The sequence below is a fragment of the Mobula hypostoma genome, chromosome X1 (assembly GCF_963921235.1).
Source record: "Mobula hypostoma chromosome X1, sMobHyp1.1, whole genome shotgun sequence".
Lineage (NCBI taxonomy): Eukaryota > Metazoa > Chordata > Chondrichthyes > Myliobatiformes > Myliobatidae > Mobula > Mobula hypostoma.
This window is the reverse complement of record NC_086128.1, coordinates 38,476,473-38,499,379: the sequence shown is the minus strand read 5'-3', so window position 1 is coordinate 38,499,379 and position 22,907 is coordinate 38,476,473. Positions and strand designations below refer to the sequence as shown.

Genomic DNA, 22,907 nt, shown 5'->3' with positions numbered 1-22,907 from the left:
GAGTTAGATAGGTTCTTGATTAGCCAGGGCACCAAAGGGTATGGGGTGAAAGCAGGGGACTGGGGATGACTGGATGAAGTGGATCAGCCCATGATTGAATGGCGGAGAAGACTCGATGGGCTGAATGGCCTACTTCTGCTCCTATATCTTATGGTCTTATATTCTAGAGCTGTGATTATTGAACTTCAACTAAATTATAATTATTGAAGAGTATATTATCTCGCACTACATACCTAATTTCCTAACAGAGATACTTAAAATGCTATTTTGAAATCTGACTTTTTAATTGTTTATAATATTTTAGCTTCTACTTTAATCAAAATACGTACGTTGCCACCATTATTTAGCACTCTGTGTAATGTTTGAGAAGTTAATTAACATTACATCCTGGCTGACTGTGTGAGACTTCTTTTACTTGGCTGGCTGCTCAGTCTGTTTGGTGTATCACACGTATGCTGAATGCCTGGGATCACTTTGACAGCACAAGGGCATCAGAATAGGAGAAGTTCTTGCCATTGAAGTCTCTAGATCTTTGTGAGCAGCTTTTACTAAGGTACTGGGAAGTATCATTTCTCCTCACCGCAAATTCTCAGTCAATTTGAAACCCATTTGTAAAAGTTGAATTCATTGAGTAATGGAGATATTAAATAAGAGTGGAGTTATATCTAACATACACTCAGTGGCCACTTTATTAGATGCCTCTTGTGTCTAATAAAGTGGGAACTGAGTGTCCGTTCATGTCATATTTTGAATGTATGATCATGCTCTAGCCCATTAACAAGGCATTTTCACCCACTGAATTGCCACTCAATGGATTTTTTTCATTTTTTTGCATCCTTCTCTAAGCTCTATAGACTGTTGTGTGTGAAAATCCAAGGAGATCAGCAATTTCTGAGATACTCAAATCACCCTATCTGGCACCAATGATCATTCCGCAGTCAAAATCAATTAGATCACATTATTTCCCCATTCTGATGTTTGGTCTGAGCAACAGCTGAACCTCTTGACCAGAGGTCTTTATGTTTTTATGCATGGAGTTGCTGCCACATGATTTGCTGATTATAGGTGTACGTAATAAAGTGGCCATGGAGTGTATAATGCACTTATCACTTATTGCATGCATTATTTCTGCAAATTTCTGTTTACAATCGCCATTTACTAATATTTGTCTGTACACTAATACTCAATTAAAGGAGGCAAGTTTATTGTTATCCCTGCTGCTGAATTACTGGTGAAACTGCAGGACCTCATTATAACCAACAACAATTTGTCTTTTCCCTAGATATTCCTGGCTGTCCTTCCATGTACATGCCTACTGAAGGTTATCTTACTCAATCCAGCAATCCCGAAGGTAAAATCAGAGTCAGTCGAGTAACTCTTCTGTAAGAATATTAACTTCCAAAAATCAGGATAGCTGTTTTACTAATGTACAATGTCAACAATTTAAATTGAATAGGTTGTTCTTATGGATTGAGTCTCATCTGAAGTTTACATTGTCTGCACAAGTGTCTTTATATTGGGAGCAGTCACTTCAACCACAGTGGGTTTTCAAGTTTCCTTTTTACATAAAAGACTATTCAGTCCATCAACTTCATGCCCATTCTCAGAGCTATCTTTTCAGTCTCATTCCCCCTCAATTCTCCTTACCTTATTCTCACACGTACCCATTACTACCCTCTGATTTTGCTATGACACCCTTCATTTACAGCAGCCAAACAATCTAATATCATCATGTCTTTGGTTTGCGCTATGAAACTGAAGCAGCCAAGCAGAACCCACATGGTCATATGGAGAATGCGCATGCCACAAATTGAGCACCAGAGGCCGGTATCGAACCTGGGTTGGCTAGAGCTTGAGATTAGCAACATTACCTGTAGAGCTACTGTGTTGCCCAAATTCTGCGCAGTCCCAAGCTCCTGAATAATAATGTTCTTAATGTAGTCAACAGTATTTACCCTGTTTTGTCAAATATTTTATAAAATTTAAGGATCAAGGATCAACTTCATTTGCCATATACATTTACATGTTTTTGGAATTTGTTGTGGTGTGTTGGCACAACATGTAATTAAAACAATATTTAACAATTATAAGAATTACATAAAAATGAAGTTTAAGTACAGATATGGAATAAAATATGCATAAATACATAAATACCAGCATGTGAACAGCATTATAATAAGAAGTTTAAAATGTTTACAGTGGAGTACAGTGACTGAAATCACAGAGGGGGTGGCAGTGGCTAACTAGAATGGTTGATCAGATTAATATGAATATGTTATTCAAGGAGATACTGGTTTAAGCACTGGGATGACTCAGACTTTTTGCAATGTTTTGATATAAGACAAAGAAATTGAATGTAATTAACTTGTGAAATTAAAGCTATGGGGTGATGAATCTTCTGACTGAATATCAATTTATTCACGAATTTGTTTTTTGAATTTGACATTCCAATGTGAGCTTTTGATTAATTCTTAACTAGTTCTGTTTTTATTTGGAAGATATGCTGGTAACAGTATCTAAATTTTTCCTAACTTCTCCCTTCCCTATTGAAAGGAGCCTCACATGTCCAAGGATCATGTGATTATTTTTCAAGTACCATCTTAAAAAGTGAGATTTGGCGAACAGTTTCATGATGAGAGCCATCATAGCTGGGGCTGATTCCTTTTACAGTTGTGAAAGACCGGGAAGAGACTAGGAGAAGGAACGCTGACCTCACTTGGTCCCCTTCTTGGCTCAATCTCAATGAAGCCATTGTACCATCTCCACCACTGCCAGAGCAGAGATCAGACCGCACTGCACAGACATCACCCAGTTCACTGCAGTATGAGCTAGACATTTACCAGTGGAGCTGTAGAGGAACTATTAAACATATAAAAGACATCATTAAATATTGTCCAGTAGCTTCAATGCACCTCCTTATTCTGCTCAGCTTTCTTCAGTCTCCAAATGGATAATTCAGTGGAGCTGTCATCTGGATATTAACATAAATAGCAGTGTCTTATAAAATCATATATAAATCTCCGTAGAGAAATGGCATACAGATGGGTCAGAGACACAGTTTAATCTTTAATCAGTACTACACACATAAATTTCTATAAAGGTTCCATTATGTAAAGTTTCACTTGATGGGACTTAATGTTCTATTGTCCAACTCTCTTTAAAGAGATCAGTTTGTATTATTGAAAGGAATAGGTTGGAAATGGAGGGATATAGACCATGTGCAGGCAGGAAATGAAAGGATATAGACTATGTGGAGGCAAATGTGCAGTGTAAGTAGGCATCATGGTTGACACCGACAGTAAACTGAAGGGCCTGTTCCATGGTCTAATATTGGTTAGGCCACAAATGGATTAGTATTTACAGTTCTGGTTACCAAACTACTTTGTATAAGAAGGATGTGATTATATTGGGGAGGGTTCTAAGGAGATTCACTGGGGATGTTACCTGTAGTGGACCATTTCTGTAATGAGGAGACACTGGGTAGGCTGTGTTTGTTTTCCTTGGAGAGGAGGAGACGAGGCAGTGGTGTAATAGTCATGCAAAATTATGAAGGCTATCGATAGGGAAGACTGAGAAGCTTCACAAGCCTGGGATGCCTGAAACTAGAGGACATTGGTTTAGGGGAAAGAGAAAGAGATTTAGAAGAGATCTGAGGAGAACCATTTCACCCAGAAGGTGCTTGGAATCTGGAATGCACTGGATTCGGTGGTAATGGAGGCAACTATTTTCACAACATTCAATAAATATCCTAGAGAAGAACTTAAGTCACTAAGGCATGGAAAGGTACAGACCAAATGCTAGTAAGTAGGATTCATATAGATAGGTACTTGATGGTTGGCATTGACATCATGGGTCAAAGAGCCTATTCTGTGTCATATGCTTCTTAAAAATCTCCTTCCTATCTGGATTCCAAGCCTGAGCCAGAATGGAATTCACACTGGTTCCATACTGATGTTGGCAAGAGTTTTAAGATTCAGTTTTAAGATTGAAGATTGCTTATCGGCATTCTTCAGTACATGAGCGTAAAGGAGAAGAAAATGATTGTAACTCTGGATTCAATGCAGCATGAAAAACACAATAAGCATAAAGAACACAAAACAAAAAAAAACACCCAATAAATATAAATATAGAAGCAGTCTTGTAAAACACAATGTACAAGTAACTGTTAAATACATGGATTGATTGTATGTACATAAAGTGACGCTAGGTGATGTGTGTGGGTTAATGGGTGGAGGTGTTTGGCAGCCTGACGGCTTGGGGAAGTCACTGTTTTTGAGACTAGTGGTCCTAGCGTGGATGCTGCATTAGTACTAACGTGGATGAAAAGCTGTAAGAGGTTCTCCACTGCTTGGCATCCTACAGTTGGTATCTAAATAGCATGCAATTTTGTTACGATCATTCTGAAGAGTAACTACCCACAAAGAGCAATGCTAAATGCACCTTAATCCTAATGAGACATTCTATCATCAACCATGACTTTAGACACCCTGCTGGTTATCTGTTTTAAATTGCTATAGCAGAACCTCTTGCTATACACTCCAAATGGACTGGGTCCCCAGCGTATAATAACAAAACACATTTTGGACTTCTATGAATGGAATGGTGTTAATCTAGACATAGAAATAAATAGCCAGATTTAGTTGGATCTAAATTGAGTTCTGGGGTTCATTTGTGTTAGCATACAACGTTCTGCAGATAGCTTAGTCTGCAAATATCCTGATGGGCAAGGTAAATTTAATGGATAAGTGAGCCTCCACTGCACATAGATCTATTTTAACCTTTACTGCTGACAAAAAAATCCTTTGCTTTTACTCAAGGGTATTTGCTTACAGAAAAAAAATCAACAATAATCTATACATCAGTTAATATATATTAATGGCTTAGTTCAGTGGCTACAAATGTTTTGGTTAATATCTTAAAAAAACTAAGGAAGCAGTAACACTTAATAGGAAATTGAAAGGCAAGATTTTTTTTAAAGTCCTATGTTAATTGTCAACAAACTGGGTAGCCAGAATTTACATGTGGCTTGAAAGGAGGAGTAAAGGATAAGTTTCTCACACCTCTTGAAGATTGTTTTCATCTAATTGCAATTTTGTCCACTACAGTATTTGGAAATGATTAATTTCATAAGAAACAAAAATTATACTGTGGTTGTAACCCCAAAGAGGAAGGACAGGAAAGTTCTGTATCATATTGAATAACCCCTTTTAGATTTTATTATATTTCTGTTAATGGCCACACTGGGACAGATTACTACAGTGGAATTGCTGAGTCTGACTGCATGAAAGATAGTGATAAAAATGACTGCCATAACTTCAGTCATCAAGTCATTGAATTAATTGACAAATGCGTGCCAACATCAGATACAAGATAAAACCTGTAAAGAAATAAATTTGAAAATACAGTTTCTTTCAGATGAAGGTGCTTCTTCATCTTAAGGCCGTGGAAGAAATAGCTGACAGTACTAGTAAAACTGAGGCATTTTACAAATCATTTCACTCCACTGAACCTTGTACCTATGACCCAGAATGACTTCTCGGAGGCTCTGCTAATATGCCAAGGGAGTATCTAATTTCCTGCCTTAAGCCTTGACTACCTATTCCACATATTGTAGTTGCAAGGCTCATTGAATTTACTTCACCAAAGCTGTTTCCCTTTCACCCCTGAAGTTAACCTTCCTGAACCCACAGTGACTTGTCTCTCTTGCACCAAGGCACCTGGCCTGTGGGTCTGTGCTTCCTGTCAATTAATCAGGATCCTGCAGGAATTTTAGCGTGGGGTGCCTGAGATTTCCTTCAGTGGTCTAAACAGATCTTTCACAAATGCACAGGCATCAGATAGAGATTTGTTATTCATCAACAGTCAGAGATGGAAAATAACATGATAGTGACAACTGAAGATTCAAGTTGATTTGGTGTCTTAATAAGGGTAGGAATAGGCTTTCTCTTATCTCAGTTCCACTTTCTTTTATCCTTTGACTCCCTTAGATCTATTCATCCATGAATCACTATTCATTAATTGCCTGGGTGGGACCCACTCAATTTACTGAACTTAAATCAGTAAGTCTTGTCTTTAGAGTTCATTCCCAACATTTTAATCACATTTATAATTTTTTGTTGGTTGGCCATGTACAATAGAATGCAGTTCAGCTATTGACTTATAGAACTGCAAAGTGCTACTTTATGGGAAATACCATCAGCAGCTTCATCCGTCTTCCTTTGCATGATATATGACTCCAATCACTGGTGTGCTTTCCCTTTGATTCCCATTGACTTCGGTTCTCCCTGAGTGCCTTGACGCCACATTCGTTCAAATGCTTCCTTTTTGTCCAGGGCAGTCTCTCTTCTCGTGTGCAAAATTCACCTCGCTGTGGCCCACGTTTGAACAAAGGCTGCAGTGAGGCTGGAGCTGTGTGGTCTAGGCATCAATGAATAGGTAATTGGTAAGTGCAGCTAATAAGCACTGTCTTTGATGGCCTCCATAACTCTGCTGATGTTTGAGAGTAGCTTAGATTAAATGGATTGAATTTGTCTTGCTTGTGAGCAATTTTCCACATTTCTGGATAGATGCCAATACAGTGGAACAGTTTGAATAGGGTCATAGAATCATATGGCATGGATTTAGGCCATTCAATCCACCACATTCATACCTACCAGTGGAACATCCATTCGTATTAATCCCATCCTCAGGCTTTTGGCTTGTAACCTTTTACACCCAGGCGATTCAAGTGCTTGTCAAAGCAGTTCTTCAATTTTGTCAAGTACTCTGCTCCCACCACTCTCTCTCAGGCAGTCTATTCCAGGTATTCATCACTCTCTGGGTGAATAAAGTCTCAACCAGATATGTTAGAGAAGCACACTGGTTTTCATGTGTAGGTTTTCTGTTCCATAGACTTTGCTCTCTGCCGTTTAATGAGACTATACTGAATGCAATTATTTGGCTGGAGACTGGCTTCTGTGATGGTGAGGATATCCAGAGGAGGCTGAGGTGGATTATCTCTGTTGGCTGTAAATACTTCAGCCTTCTTGCATTCATATGCTGGGTCTCAGCATCACTGAGGATGAGTTTGCTCTTGGAGTCTCCTCCTCCCATTAGTTGTTTAATTGACCACCATCATACTAGATGTAATCCATTTGATTCTTTGGTTCTGAACATGCTTGGTGCTAGTGAGCATACAGGTAGTCCTATGTTGCAGCTTCTCTAGGTTGGGACCTCGGTGTAATGATGGTAAACGCCGATAATCCTCGTTAGTTCAAACATTTGAATATTGAAAATACTATAATCTAGAAAATGGTAAAAATGGTAGAGCATATACAGAAAGAGCATATCCTCCAAAGAATTCAGAATGAAGCAGCATAATCTTAAAATCAGGGTTAAGCATTTTAGAAATTGGAAACTGTTTTTTGCATGAATTAGTAGTGGAAACTTGGAACTCTCCCCAGAGCCAATGGATGTAGGTTCTATTGAACTTTTAAGAATGAGATCAATAGAATTTTATTGGGTAGGACCATCAAGGGACTTGGAAGAAAAGCAGGTAAATGGATTTGAGGTACAGTTCAGCCCTGATCTAATTGAATAGAAGGATGGGCTTGAAATGTAGAATGACCTGCTGCTGTCCCTAAAGAAAATGTGCTTGATTTATCTATTAGCACAGATACCTGACAAAGCACTGTAAGCAGAATTAGGTCTTCTATGATCAACTCGTAATTTCATATTTATGAGACTGGAGATCCTTGTACAGCAAGGAATGGAAATTTGTCCTTGGTTGTATATGCACGCATAACAAAGCTTATTATATACATTTTGAGGTCAATAGAACTAACTTGAGGAATTAGAGTATAATATGTAGTTGGTTTTATGTCTGGAATTGAGGAGGAATTTAAAATAGGAAGTTTCATTTAAAACAGTTAAATTTTATAGCATATGCTGTCTCTATTTGTTCAGGCTGGCCTGCTCCCAAGAATCATTTTGTCTCATTTTGTCCTTTTGCCTTAACCCTTTGCAAAATGCAAAGTTTGCATTAAAGTAGAACAAAATTCATGGATATCACTGACTATTGACACCATAAATCAAATATAGAAGGGTGCAGTTAGCAAAATCTGATATGCAGAAATCTGAAGTTAAGTCAACAAGGATCGATGTAATGAACAAGCAAGCCTCAATAGATGTATATTTTGAAGTGTTTATTACACAGTTAAAACACTACTACAGATTTACAACAGAAGCAGAGGCAACATATCCCCTCCCAAGTTCAGTATTTCAGATTTTCACATTTAAAAATGTAAGCAAGGAAATTGTTCAGTTGTTGGCACTGATAAAGTGCAGCTGTATCAGCCAGCAGTTATGCTAACCTTTTAATCTTCCTTTTCACTTGTTTCATCTTCACAATCAAGTAAAACTTTATCTCATTAATATCCAATGAGGAACTTCATTAACAATCTCAAAGAATATCTTTTTAATTCCATCTATCCATATATCCTGGATACAATATGTTCTTGTCACTGACTTCTAAACAGTGTAAGTGGTTGTACAAACTGCCAGCATTCAGCTTTTCGAAGTTGAACAATCGATCTGCTTGAACACTACAAATAGTAAGATAGTACATTATAGGATAAATTACTGACCCAAAAATCAATACAACACTGTACCATTGTGCTGCCATGAATCAGTTCTCAGTACATACCTTAGCTAATATAGATTTCTTTATTAACCATAGTTATCACTGTTCAAATGAGGTGCACGAGACAAGTCATTGGATTGAGGCATGCAATAATAATATTACTAAATGTTCTTTCTTATATTTCAGGTTTTTCCTATGAGAAACAGCTGAGATCCTATAGTGACGACGCATCTGTAGTTCCTGACAAACTTGAAGGTTAGGACTTTTCATTGCATAACAGTGGACGAATAGTGCACAAATGGTTTAAAATAACTGATAACCAAAAGCTGAGGTTTATGATGGGCAAAGTTTAAATTTTACAATAAGGGAAATTCATTAAACATTTCTATGGTCTATGACCATTAGGACTAATTGTATGCATGAATACCACTCAGAAATTGTGCTCTCCTTCACACCTGGGCAGCAGTCGGAGGTCAATAGTGCAGCTATACTGCACATGGCACGAAGATGTCTAACCCCAGAAACCAGAGGCAACTTTAAACATGAAACTCTTCATTCCCAGATCCGTGGAAATGGAAAAGCTTCTCCCAGTTGCTCAATTTCTACAAGAGGTTCTGATGTTGCATGGACTTGTACTAAGGTCCCCATTTCATAGCATAAGGTTAACATTCATTCAAGTCCTCTATGTTTATCGACTATTGGTTTTGATCTTGAAATGTATATACCATGGTATCTGCTTTTACAGTAGATCCATTTTTTATTGCCTCACTGGTGGCTCATTTGCTTTTATCTGCCCTGGCAATGGACTCTGGAATTCCACCTGAAATCATTCTCCTCCCCACCTCTCTCTCCTCTTATAAGATATTCCATAGAAACCTACTCCTTTTATATCTATACCTTTAGACACCTCTCCTCATACTGCCTAAAGTGGCTTGGTGTCAAATTCTTATGGAGTACATTGGAAACTTTTGCTGCATTTAGGACAACTATGTTGATGCATGTTACTTTTAATGAAATATATTACCTTAACTTTCACTGCCCATTCACACTATTCAAGAGAGAGCAACCAAAGTTTCAATATGTGTACAGAGCTCCACTCACTGGTCTCAAATGGCCATGAAAAGTTCAAGTTTTAAAGATGACCCAGAGGACCACCTGGATTCTGTTTAACTTTATATCAGAGTTGAATTTGTGTAAAACAGAGTCATAATGCAAATCTGAAGTTGTGATAAACTACGTCTTGCAAGTGGTTTTTCGCCTGATGTTGGTTATTACCATTGATTTTGGGAAAAAAAGCATTGCAATTCTTCTGACATTGGAAAGATAAAGCAAGAATATACAGTGAAACCACAATATAAACAGAGCCAACTTTCCATACTCATGAGAGATTTGAGATTTCTGTTCAATAACTTTTGCTGAAAATGTTAACTCAGTGTACTAACAGAATATAAATATAAATTTGAATTGTATTTTTCTGCACCAGTGTAGGGATCTAGACCCAGCTGTCATTGTAGGAGTAAAATGAATGTATTATATAACTGAAAAGAAAGACCCTTCAGTTACTGAAAAGTTCCTGGCAGTTTAATTTGAATATCTCAATGCAACTGTGCCTTGGTTTAATTAACAAGAGGCGGTAGACTGTGTTTCCTCAATTTAAAAAACAGTATCTTCAACTGATACCTGACTACTGTTTGAGCATGACTTAGGCATTCAAATGTGCTTTGCAGAATGGTTTCATTCCAATTCAATTTTTAAAATACATGTATAAAGTCCTGTGCTTATCATAAGTCCATTGCATTTGATAATAAACATTTAAATGAAGGCCACTTTTTAATTGATAAGATGTGGTATAACAATTATAAAAATGTGATCGAATTTTTAATTATATTTTAAAATAAGAATAATAGTTATTCTTTCTGTAGTATGCTCTAAACTTGATAGCACAGTATAGGCAGCCCTCACCTTCTGGAGGGGTTTGTACCATGACTTTCTGTAATGTGATGCCACGTCATCTGCACATGCATCAAAATATTTGAGTTGAAAAAAGTGAATTTTGTGACCATTTATTTACTTTTCTTCATATGTTTTATAAAAGCATATTTGTTATTCTGTATCAGAGTTTTGGGTGGTGATTTGTGAGTTACCTAAAGGTGAATTTCCATTACCCAAACTGCTGTAATACAGGGGTTGCCTGTATCATACAAGAAGAGCTGGTAGGAATTTAGAAGCATCTGCCAACTTAGGAAACCATCCCATGCAGCTACAATAACAAAAACAACAGTTAAGCTTAAGACAGCCTCAGAGTGTGCTTACTGAGACCATAACAGATCAGTTAGTCATTTCTAAGCACATTGGGACCAATTTGTTGATTTAGCCAGTTATTTTTACCTCCCGCCTACTTAATAAGTATAGATAGATTTGCCAGCAGGGATGCTGCCAATTCATGTGGTCGTTGGGTAGCACACAGAGTGGTGACAGCCTGGTCAGGCTGTCTGAGAGTTGTGGCTTGCAAGTACTCGCATTCTCTCTTGTGCAGAGACTCAGCCGATAATGCCTCTTCTTCCTGAAGGAAGCTTCACTTCTACATCTCTGTGACATCACCCAAGAGACAGAAAGCCTTCCTCAGCTGATTCCCAATTACACTATGTAATACTCTACAGGTACTGGGAGTAGACAACCTAGAGTGATCCAATTCTGCCTGACCCAGTTTTTCCACTGTTGTAACATCATGGTGCATATGCCTGAGGGATTTTTCTTGGAATCAGGATTAGTGGAATGTCTTAATCTCCAAATGTACTGCAAGCACCTCCGAAGGCCTTGATGTACTAAGTTGGAACCTGCAGGAAGAATAACAATAATAAAATCTGCTGTAATTCATAGCTCCAATTCCTTGCAGTAATATTGCAGTGTGACTGCTAGGAATGACACAGAAAGAGCCCTCTAAGCAACTCCATCTCAGCTTTAGCAACCGCTGATCAAGGGTTCAGGCATCAACATGTTCCGTGACTTGTCTGTCTATGGAATACTGTCTGTGCTTCAAATTCCCTTTTCCTTCCTTCAGTCAACCCTCTTCCTTTTGTGGTGCTCTTCTCATAAATATATTTTGTACAAAATTATCTTCTCCCATTTTGTGAGGGGGGGGCACAATTTTCATCCTCACACTAATGTGGTAGAAATAAAAATTATTGTGGTTTCATTAATACTCACTGGTAATTCATCAGCTAAGAGCATAGCTTCAGTTGTCAGCAAAGACTAGATAGGTTGATTTTATTTTCCTTGGAGTGGAGAAGGCTGAGGGAGATCCTGATTGAAGCAGACAAAATTATGAGGGACATAGATATGGCTGATAGTAGGAAACTTTTCCCTATAGCAGTGATATCTAAAAGTAGAGGGTATAGATTTAGGGTGAGACGTAGGAGATTTAGAGGGGATCTGTGACAGTAGTTTTTCACCCAGAGGGTGACTGAAATCTGAAATGCTCTGTATGAGTGTTGGTAGAGGGAGGCACAAAGTGTAGTGGTTAGCATAACGACTTACAGCGCCAACAATCAAGGTTCAATTCCTGCTGCTGTCTGTAAGAAGTTTGTACGTTCTACCCGAGACCGTGTTGGTTTCCTCCAGTGTCCTCTCAAATTCCAAAGGCAGCCAGGTTAGGTCTAGTAAGTTGTGGGCATCACACATCAAAGTTGCTGGTGAACGCAGCAGGCCAGGCAGCATCTCTAGGAAGAGGTGCAGTCGACGTTTCGGGCCGAGACCCTTCGTCAGGACTAACTGAAGGAAGAGTGAGTAAGAGATTTGAACTTGAGTCATAGAGTACGACAGCACAGGAACGGGTGCGTCAGCCCATCTAGAGCCCAGAGTGATGAATTAAAATCAAAGAATTGAGAACTATTTGTACCTATTTTGTGGAATTACCTGCCAGTTTGAAGTTAAGATACCGAGTTTAGCTATGTATGAAAATAAAGGAGGAAAGATAATAGCAGAAATAGGATCTAGTGCTTTCCCAGTGTATATGACGAATAAACTCTTCTCAGCATTCCAGCCGAGTACAGGTATTGCTTTTAACCAACATTTCGCTGACAGGCTCTGCCATCTTCATCGGGGATGATGCCCTGATGAAGATGATAGAGTTTGTCATCAAAATGCTGGTTATAATCGACACCTATACCCAGCTGGAAGGCTCAGAAGAGTATTCGCTAATAGCAGGAATTTCACTATTACCACTTCTTTCCTGGAATGGGACACACTCATCATAGCTAACTAGGGAATAATGACAAATGTAAATGTAAGGCTGTCCTGGAACTGTAATCTAGCACAGCTAGTAATGATAATGCTATGTTCCACATACAGTGCCTATAAAAAGTGTTTGCCCCTCCCCCTTCAAAGTTTTCATGTTTTACTGTTCTACAACATTGGATCACAGGTTGATTTAATTTGGCTTTTTTAACACTGATCAATAGAAAAAGAATCTTTTGTGTCAACATAAACACAGATGTCTACAAGGTGATTTGAATTAATTACAAATAGAAAACACAAAATAATTGATTGCTTAAGTATTCACCCCCTTCAAGTCAGTATTTAGTAGATTCACCTTTGGCACCAATTACAGCTTTGAGTCTGTGTGGATAGGTCTCTAACAGCTTTGCACATCTGGACACTGCAATTTTTCCCATTCATCTGTACAAAACTGCTCAAGCTCTCTCATTGCATGGGGATCGTGAGTGAACAGCCCTTTTCAAGTCCACCCACAAGTTCTTATTTGGATTGAGGTTTTGACTCTGATTTGGCCACTCCAGGACATCAACGTTGTTGTTTTTAAACCATTCCTGTGTAGCTTTGGCTTTATGTTTGGGGTCATTGTCTTGCTAGAAAACAAATCTTCTCCCAAATTGCAGTTCCCTTGCAGACTGCATCAGGTTTTCCTCCAGGATTTCCCCGTATTTTACTGCATTCATTTTACCCTCTGCCTTCAAAAACCTTTCAGGGCCTGCTGCAGTTAACAATGATCTTTCAAGAATCAATAGGTTCTGGCATTGTACTGGATGACTGAAAAATTGCAAATGTTATTCTGCTATTTAAGAAGAGTGGGAGGCAGCAGAAAGGAAACTATAGACCTGTTAGCCTGACGTCAGTGTTGGGATCGATTGTAAGGATGAGATTATGGAATACCTGGAGGCACATGACAAGATAGGCCAAAGTCAGCATGGTTTCCTGAAAGGAAAATCCTGCCTGACTAACCTATTGCAATTTTTTGAGGAAATTACAAGCAAGGTAGACAAAGGAGATACAGTAGATGTGCTGTACTTGGATTTTCAGAAGGCCTTTGACAAGGTGCCACACATGAGGCTGCTTAGCCATGGAATTACAAGGAAGTTACTAGCGTGGGTGGAGCATTGGCTGGTCGGCAGAAAACGGAGAGTGGGAATAAAGGGATCCTATTCTGGCTGGCTGCCAGTTACCAGTGGAGTTCCACAGGGGTCGGTGTTGGGACCGCTGCTTTTTACAATGTATGCCAATGATTTGGACTACGGTATTAATGGATTTTTGGCTAAATTTGCTGATGATACAAAGATGGGTGGAGGAGCAGATAGTGTTGAGGAAACAGAGCCTGCAGAGAGACTTAGATAGTTTAGGGGAATGGGCAAAGAAGTGGCAAAAGAAGTACAATGTTGGAAAGTGTATGGTTATGCACTTTGGTGGAAGAAGTAAATGGGCAGACTATTATTTAGATGGGGAGAGAATTCAAAATCCACAGGTGCAAAGGGACTTGGGAGTCTTTATGCAGGATACCCTAAAGGTTAACCTCCACGTTGAGTCGGTGGTGAAGAAGGTGAATGCAATGTTGGCATTCATCTCTAGAGATATAGAATATAAGAGCAGGGATGTGATGTTGAGGCTCTATAAGGCACTCATGAGACCACACTTGGAGTATTGTGTGCAGTTTTGGGCTCCTTATTTTAGAAACGATATACTGACATTGGAGAGGGTTCAGAGAAGATTCACGAGAACGATTCCAGGAATGAGCGTGTTACCGTATGAGGAAAGTCTGGCAGCTCTTGAGCTGTATTCCCTGGAGTTCAGCAGAATAAGGGGGGATCTCATAGAAACATTTCAAGTGTTAAAAGGCCCGAACAGATTAGATATGGCAAAGTTATTTCCCATGATAGGGGAGTCTAGGATAAGAGGGCACAATTTCAGGATTGAAGGACGTCCATTTAGAACACAGATGCAGAGAAATTACTTCAGTCAGAGGGTGGTAACTCTTTGGAATTTGTTGACATGAGTGGCTGTGGAGGCCAAGTCATTGGGTGCATTGAAGGCGGAGATAAAAAGGTTCTTGATTAGCCAGGACATCAAAGAGTATGGGGAGAAGGCAGGGGAGTGGGGATGACTAGAGGAATTGGATCAGCCCATGATTGAATGGCATAGCTGACTCGATGGGCCGAATGGCCTACTCCTGCTACTACATCTTATGGTCTTATCCCCACAACATGATACAGCCAACATTATGCTTTATGGTAAGAAAGGTGTGTTTTTGATGATGTGCAATGTCCCGCTTATGCCAAACATAGCGTTTTTTTTCAACAGGGCTTCCTCTTTGACACTCTTCCATAAAGCTGTGACTGCTGAAGCACCCAGACAACAGTTGTTGTATGTGCAGTCTCTACGATCTCAGCCACTGGAGCTTGTAACTCCTCCAGAGTTGGCATAAGTCTCTTGGTGCCCCCACTCACGAGTCCCCTTCTTGCACAGTCACTCAGTTTTTGAGGACGGCCTGCTCTAGGCAGATTTATAGCTGTGCAATATTCTTTCCATTTCTTGATAATTGACTTAACTTGAATAATCCAGGGGATATTCAGTGACTTGGAAATTTTCTTGTATCCATCTCCTGACTTGTACTTTTTAATAACCTTTTTGTGGAGTTGCTTGGAGTGTTCTTTTGTCTTCATGGTGTAGATTTTGCCAGGATACTGACTCACTAGCAGTTACAGGTGTATTTTTACTACAATTATTTGAAATACCTTGACTGCACGCAGGTCTCCAAAAACAGATCTCCATTTAATTAATTATGTGACTTCTAAAACCAATTGGCTGCACCAGGATGATTTGGTGTGTTATATTAAAGGGGGTGAATACTTATGCAATCAATTATTTTATGTTTTATATTTGTAATTAAGTTAGACCACTTTATGGGGATCTGTTTTCACTTTGACATGAAAGGGCCTTTTCTGTTGATCAGTGTCAAAAAAGCCAAATTAAATCCACGGTGATTCAATGTTGTAAAACAATAAAACATGAAAAATTCCAAGGGGGGGGGGTGGTGAATACTTTTTACAGGCACTGTATAACACATGCTTTGAAACATGAAATATAATTTGTGGCAATGAGTGAATCAATGGTTGGGACTGGTAACTCCATCCACGTTCAAACAATACTGAATAATCCAATACAATCCTTCCCTTACGTAACTCAGGTTAATAATTGTCTTGCCCAGCCTAAACTTCATATTAAGTTGTTGAAGTAATTTCATTTATATCCTTGTGGAAGTTGAGGAAAAGCAATGACACAGATAATAAATTAGTTTAACTTAGTCCATTTGTACCATATGATCTATCTTGATGAGGGGGAGTTAATGAAGGCCACAGAATATGATTTTTACTTTGGCAATCTTAATACTAAAACTTGTGAATAATCCAAGTAAAAGCTATTAATACAGCTCTTTCACAGACCAAGCTGTTCCTGGCTGGGCACATTTCCTCTCGAGGACCCTAGTGAATTTTCCATTGGAAACAGTGGCTCAGCCTGACTCCAGAGGGAATGGAGTTTATTACCATTTGCTGAACACCATCCAGCACAGGAGCCTCACAATGAAGTGTGAACATAGCTATTGTGTTGCGTAATAGTCAGCCTTTTCCCTCAGGTCTCTGTTTTGTATAAACTATGAGGGAAATGTTTGTTTCAGACTTTCTCCTAGTCAGACAGGACCATCATTTGATGGTCTGTTTTGCTTTTATGTGTGTGTTTCTTTACTCCTGAGACATTAATATTGAAAGAAGTGCTTAAACACAAATAATTTTTGGATTTGGAGTAGGGGAGAGGCGGGGAGCTGGAAGCCAGGAGCAGACGGGCAGTGATTTGGCCTCCACTGCCGGCCCACCAACTGGAGAGTGTCGTGGTTAAGGGTCGAAACACTCGGTGAAGGTTGGCAACCACCTGATGACATCTGCTCCTGGCTGAAGGCTACAGTTACCTTATAAGGAGAATGCACCCTAACAGGTGTATGTAACAAGTAAGAAGGCAGCAGACTTCGTGATGAAAAGATGTTATTTTCTTCCTAACTTCTTTCACACATACTCTTTCCTGTATTTTCAAGGTACCATAGACAAGACTCATCTCCTATTCTTTATTAGCTACCCAGTTTATGAAACCATTATGTGCTTTTGTGTTGGTGTCCTGACACTAACAAAGATTAAAGTCAAAGACTAAAATAAACATGCTTGGCTGCACCTATGCAGAACATTAATCAAATCATTTACTCTATGTTTTTCTTGAAACAGGTTTTTGTTGTTCATGACTGTTCACATTATTCCTATTGTCCTCAGTAGTGCTGTTTTTTCCCCCCACATTGTTCACTCTGCCATTGTCTCTCTTACTGCCCAGCTTACCAGGACTGGCCTTGTTTTCCCCCATTGCACATCCAGTGAAGGTTTCTCTCTCTACAGCTCCCATCACTTCCAGAAGACAGTTTAAATCCCTACATTAATGTCATTCTAGTACCAGCCCTCCAACACTAATGGCAGTGTCTTGGGATGGTGGCAATTTCCTTCACTGAACACTGGGGATAAAACCAGCCCTGATTTTCATCACAAGACTGACTGCCCTCTTTGCTCTGGTGGTTTGTTCTGCCTTGAACTGATCTTCATGATCCAACTGCTTTTTGTCACCAAGACCCTTGGACCCCCAGGGCTGTACTAATTTTTGGGTTAGAAAGCAGTAGAAACCCTAAAGTCGTTATCATATCCAGACCTCTCAACCTCAGTAAACTCCAATCTGATACTTAGCAGGAGCTCCATTATGTCTGTACTGTTTACACCCATCCTTATTGGCCAGCACTGACTCCCTGGACCCCATAGATGGCTTAACTTCCTGGGAGGAGAAGTTCAACTTCTCTCAGTAGCATTATATGTGTTCAAGAACATTCAGCATCACCAACTGAAAAGATATCAAACATGCAAGAGATGAGCCAAGCTAGCAATAGGATACACATCTGTTCAGTGTTGGCAGCCAAAGGCAAATTTCACCATCACTACTGTGCCCCAACCCGCCTATTTGTTTCCCTTGAAACCCCTCACAGCATCTGAAACCCTTCAGACATACATCCACTTCTTCACATTCTGTCCCCTTCTTCCCCTCATGCACCGTATTATTATTTAACCTTTTAATTACCATGGCATCATTAAATTCCTCTTTAAGCTACTATCTCTTAATTCTAGACCTTCCCAGAGCTCAAGTGCTTCAACTTAGTTTTCAAGTCACTCCTCAGTTATACAGTACTTCAACATCATTTCCTTCACTTACGTGTAAAGTGCCTAAACATTTAAAACATACAAAATCAACTTCATTGTTATGACCTCTTCACTATTATTTCCTGGGGGGGGGGTCAAAATAGTGGAACCAGTTCTATCCACCAGTGGTCCTTTGTGTTTAAGAAGAAACTAAAATAGATGTTACCCATTTGCTGCCACTTAATGTATCTTTTCTTGTTGTGTGTGTGTGTGTGTGTGTGTGTGTGTGTGTGTGTTTTTCTTTCAAGCATGATCTATCACGCTTCATGCACCTTTGGCTTTAACCTAGGTGAAATTTGTTCCATGGTCTAGCTCTGCAAACAAAGCTAAAAAAGACAATTGGCAAGTTGGCTCGTGCAGGTATGTGAGAATGCTGGATATTGGTCTGCTAACTTTCCTAGTCACTTCAATGAGAAATGTTGTATTCGTTTGACAGGTGACATCAAACAGGAGATCAATACATATCGCGAAGGTCCTTTATATCAGCGCCGAGGTTCTTTGCAGTTGTGGCAGTTTCTTGTTGCTCTCCTGGACGATCCGTCCAACTCTAACTTCATTGCTTGGACTGGTCGAGGAATGGAATTCAAACTTGTTGAACCAGAGGAGGTGAGAAGATAGATTGAAATGTTTTTTTTATTGTTGTGAGGTTGTTGCTACATTTTCTAAATCATTACTCAAAGGCTAAGGGATGGAAGTCCGGAAGATATTTTGTGTGAACAGCTAAAACAAATGGAATCAAACAGCAGCTTGAGATCATGGGGTAGCTCAATCTACAAAGGAAGGTGTAGTGTGGAATGGCCAGCAGGGAGGAACTGAGTATGAATCTTGGATAAGAAGGACAACGAGGGTGGGGGATTGAGGTGGGAGATACAGAAATTTAGATTGTAGCTCAGCAGTGACCTTCAAGGTTGTCTTCAGATGAGTTAGAGCCTGTCTCTCATCATGCATTTGATAGTGTGTTCACAGTAGACAAGAAACCCACACAGAAAGGGGCAAGGAGGGGGGGCGGAATGTGTGTGTGTATATATATATATATATATATGTGTGTGTGTGTGTATATATATATATACTATATGCACAGACCTTAAAAACATCAGATCTGCATGTACATGATAAGAAAGCTTTGGACAAGCTGCTCTTCATCAGTCAGGGTGTTGAGTATAGAAATGGGAGGTTATAGTGCAGTTGTACAAGACATTGCATTTGGAACAGTGCGCTCAATTTTGATCACCCTGCTATAGCAAAGATGCCATTAAGCTGGAAAGATTGCAGGGGACGTTTACAAGGATGTTGCCAGGATTCAAGGGACTCAGTTATGGAGAGGGATTGATCAGATTGGGACTTTTTTTTCATTGGAACACAGGATAATGAGGGTTGATCTTAGAGAAGTGTATAAGTCCTGAGGGGCATAGATAGAGTGAGTACACAATCTTTTTCCCAGGGTTGGAGAAATCAAGAACCAGAAGGCATAGCTTTAAGTTGAGAGGGGAGGTACTTTAATAGAAAACTGAGGAACAACTTTTCACCCAACTTGTCAGTGAATGGAATGAGCATCCAGACAAAGTAATTGAGGTAGGTACATTAACAACACTTAAAAAGATATTTGGACAGGTACATGGATAGGAAAGGTTTAGAGCAGGGGTTCCCAACCTTTTTTATGCTATGGACCAGTACTATTAAGCAAGGGGTTCATGGACTCCTGGTTTAGAGGGATATAGGCTAAACATTGGAAAGTGGGACTATCTTAGATTGAGGATCTTGCTAAGCATGGACTATTTGGGCCAAAGGTTTTCTGTGCTATATGACTCTATGATTGATTCTATGTAGTACTCTGAATTTAGCTTTAAAAATAGAAGATTGTCCACAATTGTAAAATATAATTAACTATGAAATAGTTGTTGAAATAAAGGAGGCATATTATGAGAATTGACCAAAACTTGATCACAGAGGTGAATTTTATGGAGATTCAAAGGGGGAAAGATTAGAAAGAAAGATTACAAAGATCAGCTTTATTTTTTCACATGTAGATTGGAACATACAGTGAATTTTGTCATTTGCATCAAATCAGGCGTGGGCAGCCCTCAAGTCTTGCCATGCTTCTGATGCCAATATAGAAACCTAACTGCATGTCTTCGTAATGTGTGAGGAGACCAGAGCACCTGGAGGAAACCCATGTGATCACAGGGTGCACATACAAAGTCCGTACAAGCAACGGCAGGAATCAAACCCCGTTCTTGCGGCCGGTGCTGTAAAGCATTGCACTACCGTGATGCCAGCAGGGGGTGCTAGCAAGCCAAAAGGGTTTAGGAAGGGGTCCCCAGAATATAGAGATTAGGGAATTAAAAACACCACCACTAATGGTTGGTGGGATGGGGAAGGGATTGACTAAGTCAGCGATAGAAGACCAAGGACAAAAAAAGAAGGGCAAAGGGTAGAAAGCTGGTGCAGATTGGAAGTAGAGAGATACAATTTCATAAAAGGTTAAAACAAAAAAATATAATTTCTTTAAATTGGAGACATAGTGGTAATGAGAGCTATTGTTGGTCAGTGAGAATGAATGGAACTCAGGATGGAAGTAGATACAGTCAGCACAATTGTGGATAAGCAGGCATCTGAGGAGGTTAGGAAGCTGGCAAAGAGAATACTGAAATGGTTCAGGAGGGAAGTAACCATGAGATGGATGGACCACCCTCTGGGTGGACACAGCTGATGATGTGGTGGTGGCCTCTTCACTAACCTGTGCATCAGAAACCTTGAATCCATTGGAGACAGCAGAAAGAGAGAAGCTGTCAAAACTTGTTCAAAATTTGTTACGGGATCAAAACCAATGCCTGTACACTATTCAACTGATGGAGGTGGAAGAGTCTAGAGGAGACTGTAAGTGTCATTGTGCTCCGATAATTAGGGGCCTAGCCATATAACATCAATCTCATCACACCAGGCAGATAGTGGAGAAGTGTTGGAGGAGGAGAATGTGGTCATTATTATTTAGAGAAACACAAGTGACTGCAGATGCTGGACTCTGCAGTGTCTAAAGAGCCCAGATGAAGGGTCTCAACCTGAAACGTCACAAGCCCACTTCCCTCCACAGATGCTGCCTGACTTTCTGAATTCCTCCAGCATCTTGTGTGTTGCTTATTATCTTAGGGAGATCAGAAGAGATGTATCAGGGTTACAGTAAACAAGACTACTCTTTGTATCTTTGAGTTAAGTCTTTAAAACTGTAGAATGGTGGAATTTTGATTGAAGAGAAATAATAGAGAATGCAAAAGGAAGTAGGGCAGATTAGGGAGTTGATAATGCTTTCAAAGACTTTTGAGAAAAGAAATCTGCACAGATCTAATTCCCATTAAAGAAACCTTTTTTAAAAAATCCCTTCATGGGTTATTTTGTTTTGCTATTTTCAATTAGTAGAAAAATGTATCATATCAACACTGAACCAATGAAAAAGATACAACATGAACCTCCTTTGAAACCACACAGACAAAGATCTTCAAGGTGATCCTCAGCAATAACTGGGAGCACATGTTTTAAATTAAGGGTAAGATGCTTGGAGCTTGAGGTCGAGGTTTGATCTTGGGAAGGAGGGAGTAGTGATCGGAAGTGATAGCCATGAGAGAATTTAAGCAGAAGAGAAGGATGTGGTAAAACTGTTGGAAATGGGTGCAGCAGCCCCCCGTGGCAGAAGGTAAGACATAGAAAGTATGAATATTTGCAGAATATTAAAAAAAAAACAAATGGAGATTGAAAGGAAAGTACAAACTGGAATGGAATAATAAAGAAAAGATTAAACCCCTAGTCCGGAAGGAGCTGGCTGTCAAAGTATTAGTGTACATAGGGACTTAGAACAGCCATAACATACCATCCATGTTGACAACTTAACAGTGGTCAGCTAGACCATTACAAATTAAAGCATAAAAAAGGAATGTTAGACTCTCCTGTACCTTCTAATGGCTTTCATTTGGAGGTCAGTACTTGAAACAGATTGCAGGAGGTCTCTAACTTATCTGCAATCTATTTCAAGTACTAAACTCTAAATGAGAGAGATCGTTCTATATATCACATTCTCAAAAAAAAATTGAATTCAAAACTGTTTCATTTTCCAGAATGATTTAAAACAAACATTGATAAAAGTTTACCATTGAATTTTGCTCCATTATGATGTCACCCGTGCAAGAGTCTAAACAGATACAGTACAAGGAGAGAATAGCTGAATATAATGTTAGTTAAGAAAAATGCCTGAATAAGGAAAGTGTGGTCATAAGATAGACGAGAAGTCCATTTTGGTATCTCCTGATGTATACAACTAGAAAGGGATGACTTTGTTCTTTCCTATATACATAAATGCTTCCCGTGTGTTCTTAATCTCCAACCAACCTGCAATCTGTTTCAAGTACTGGAAGACAGTAATGAGAGACATCCTTCTTCATTTCACTCTTTCAAAAAAGTTTGAATTCCAAACTTTCATTTTCCAGAATGATTTAAAACAAACATTGTTAAAAGTTCACCACCAAGTCTTGTTCCATTATGATGACACTCGTGCAAGAGTCTAAACAGATACAAGGATAGAGTCATTATAACCAACTTAGCTGATTCAACTATAACAAAGAAGCACATCAGCAGCCAAAATAACATCAAATACCTTATATTTTTCAATAGACTGTATCTCAAACAAGAGGTAAAAGTTGTTGCACAAATTTCATCTGTTTTGTATATAGCTG

At 39.3% G+C, this 22,907-nt stretch overlaps 1 protein-coding gene across 4 annotated transcripts in view; it reads left to right on the top strand.

The window, feature by feature from the left end:
* etv4 (ETS variant transcription factor 4) overlaps window positions 1-22,907 on the top strand; it is a 117,527-nt gene that overhangs the window by 78,359 nt on the left and 16,261 nt on the right. For all 4 annotated transcript variants that reach the window (XM_063036973.1, XM_063036969.1, XM_063036971.1 and 1 more), the window contains 3 exons: window positions 1,283-1,351; window positions 8,807-8,875; window positions 18,623-18,792. In XM_063036973.1, the coding sequence (XP_062893043.1) occupies window positions 1,283-1,351; window positions 8,807-8,875; window positions 18,623-18,792 (308 nt within the window). The remainder of the gene's footprint in view (window positions 1-1,282; window positions 1,352-8,806; window positions 8,876-18,622; window positions 18,793-22,907) is intronic.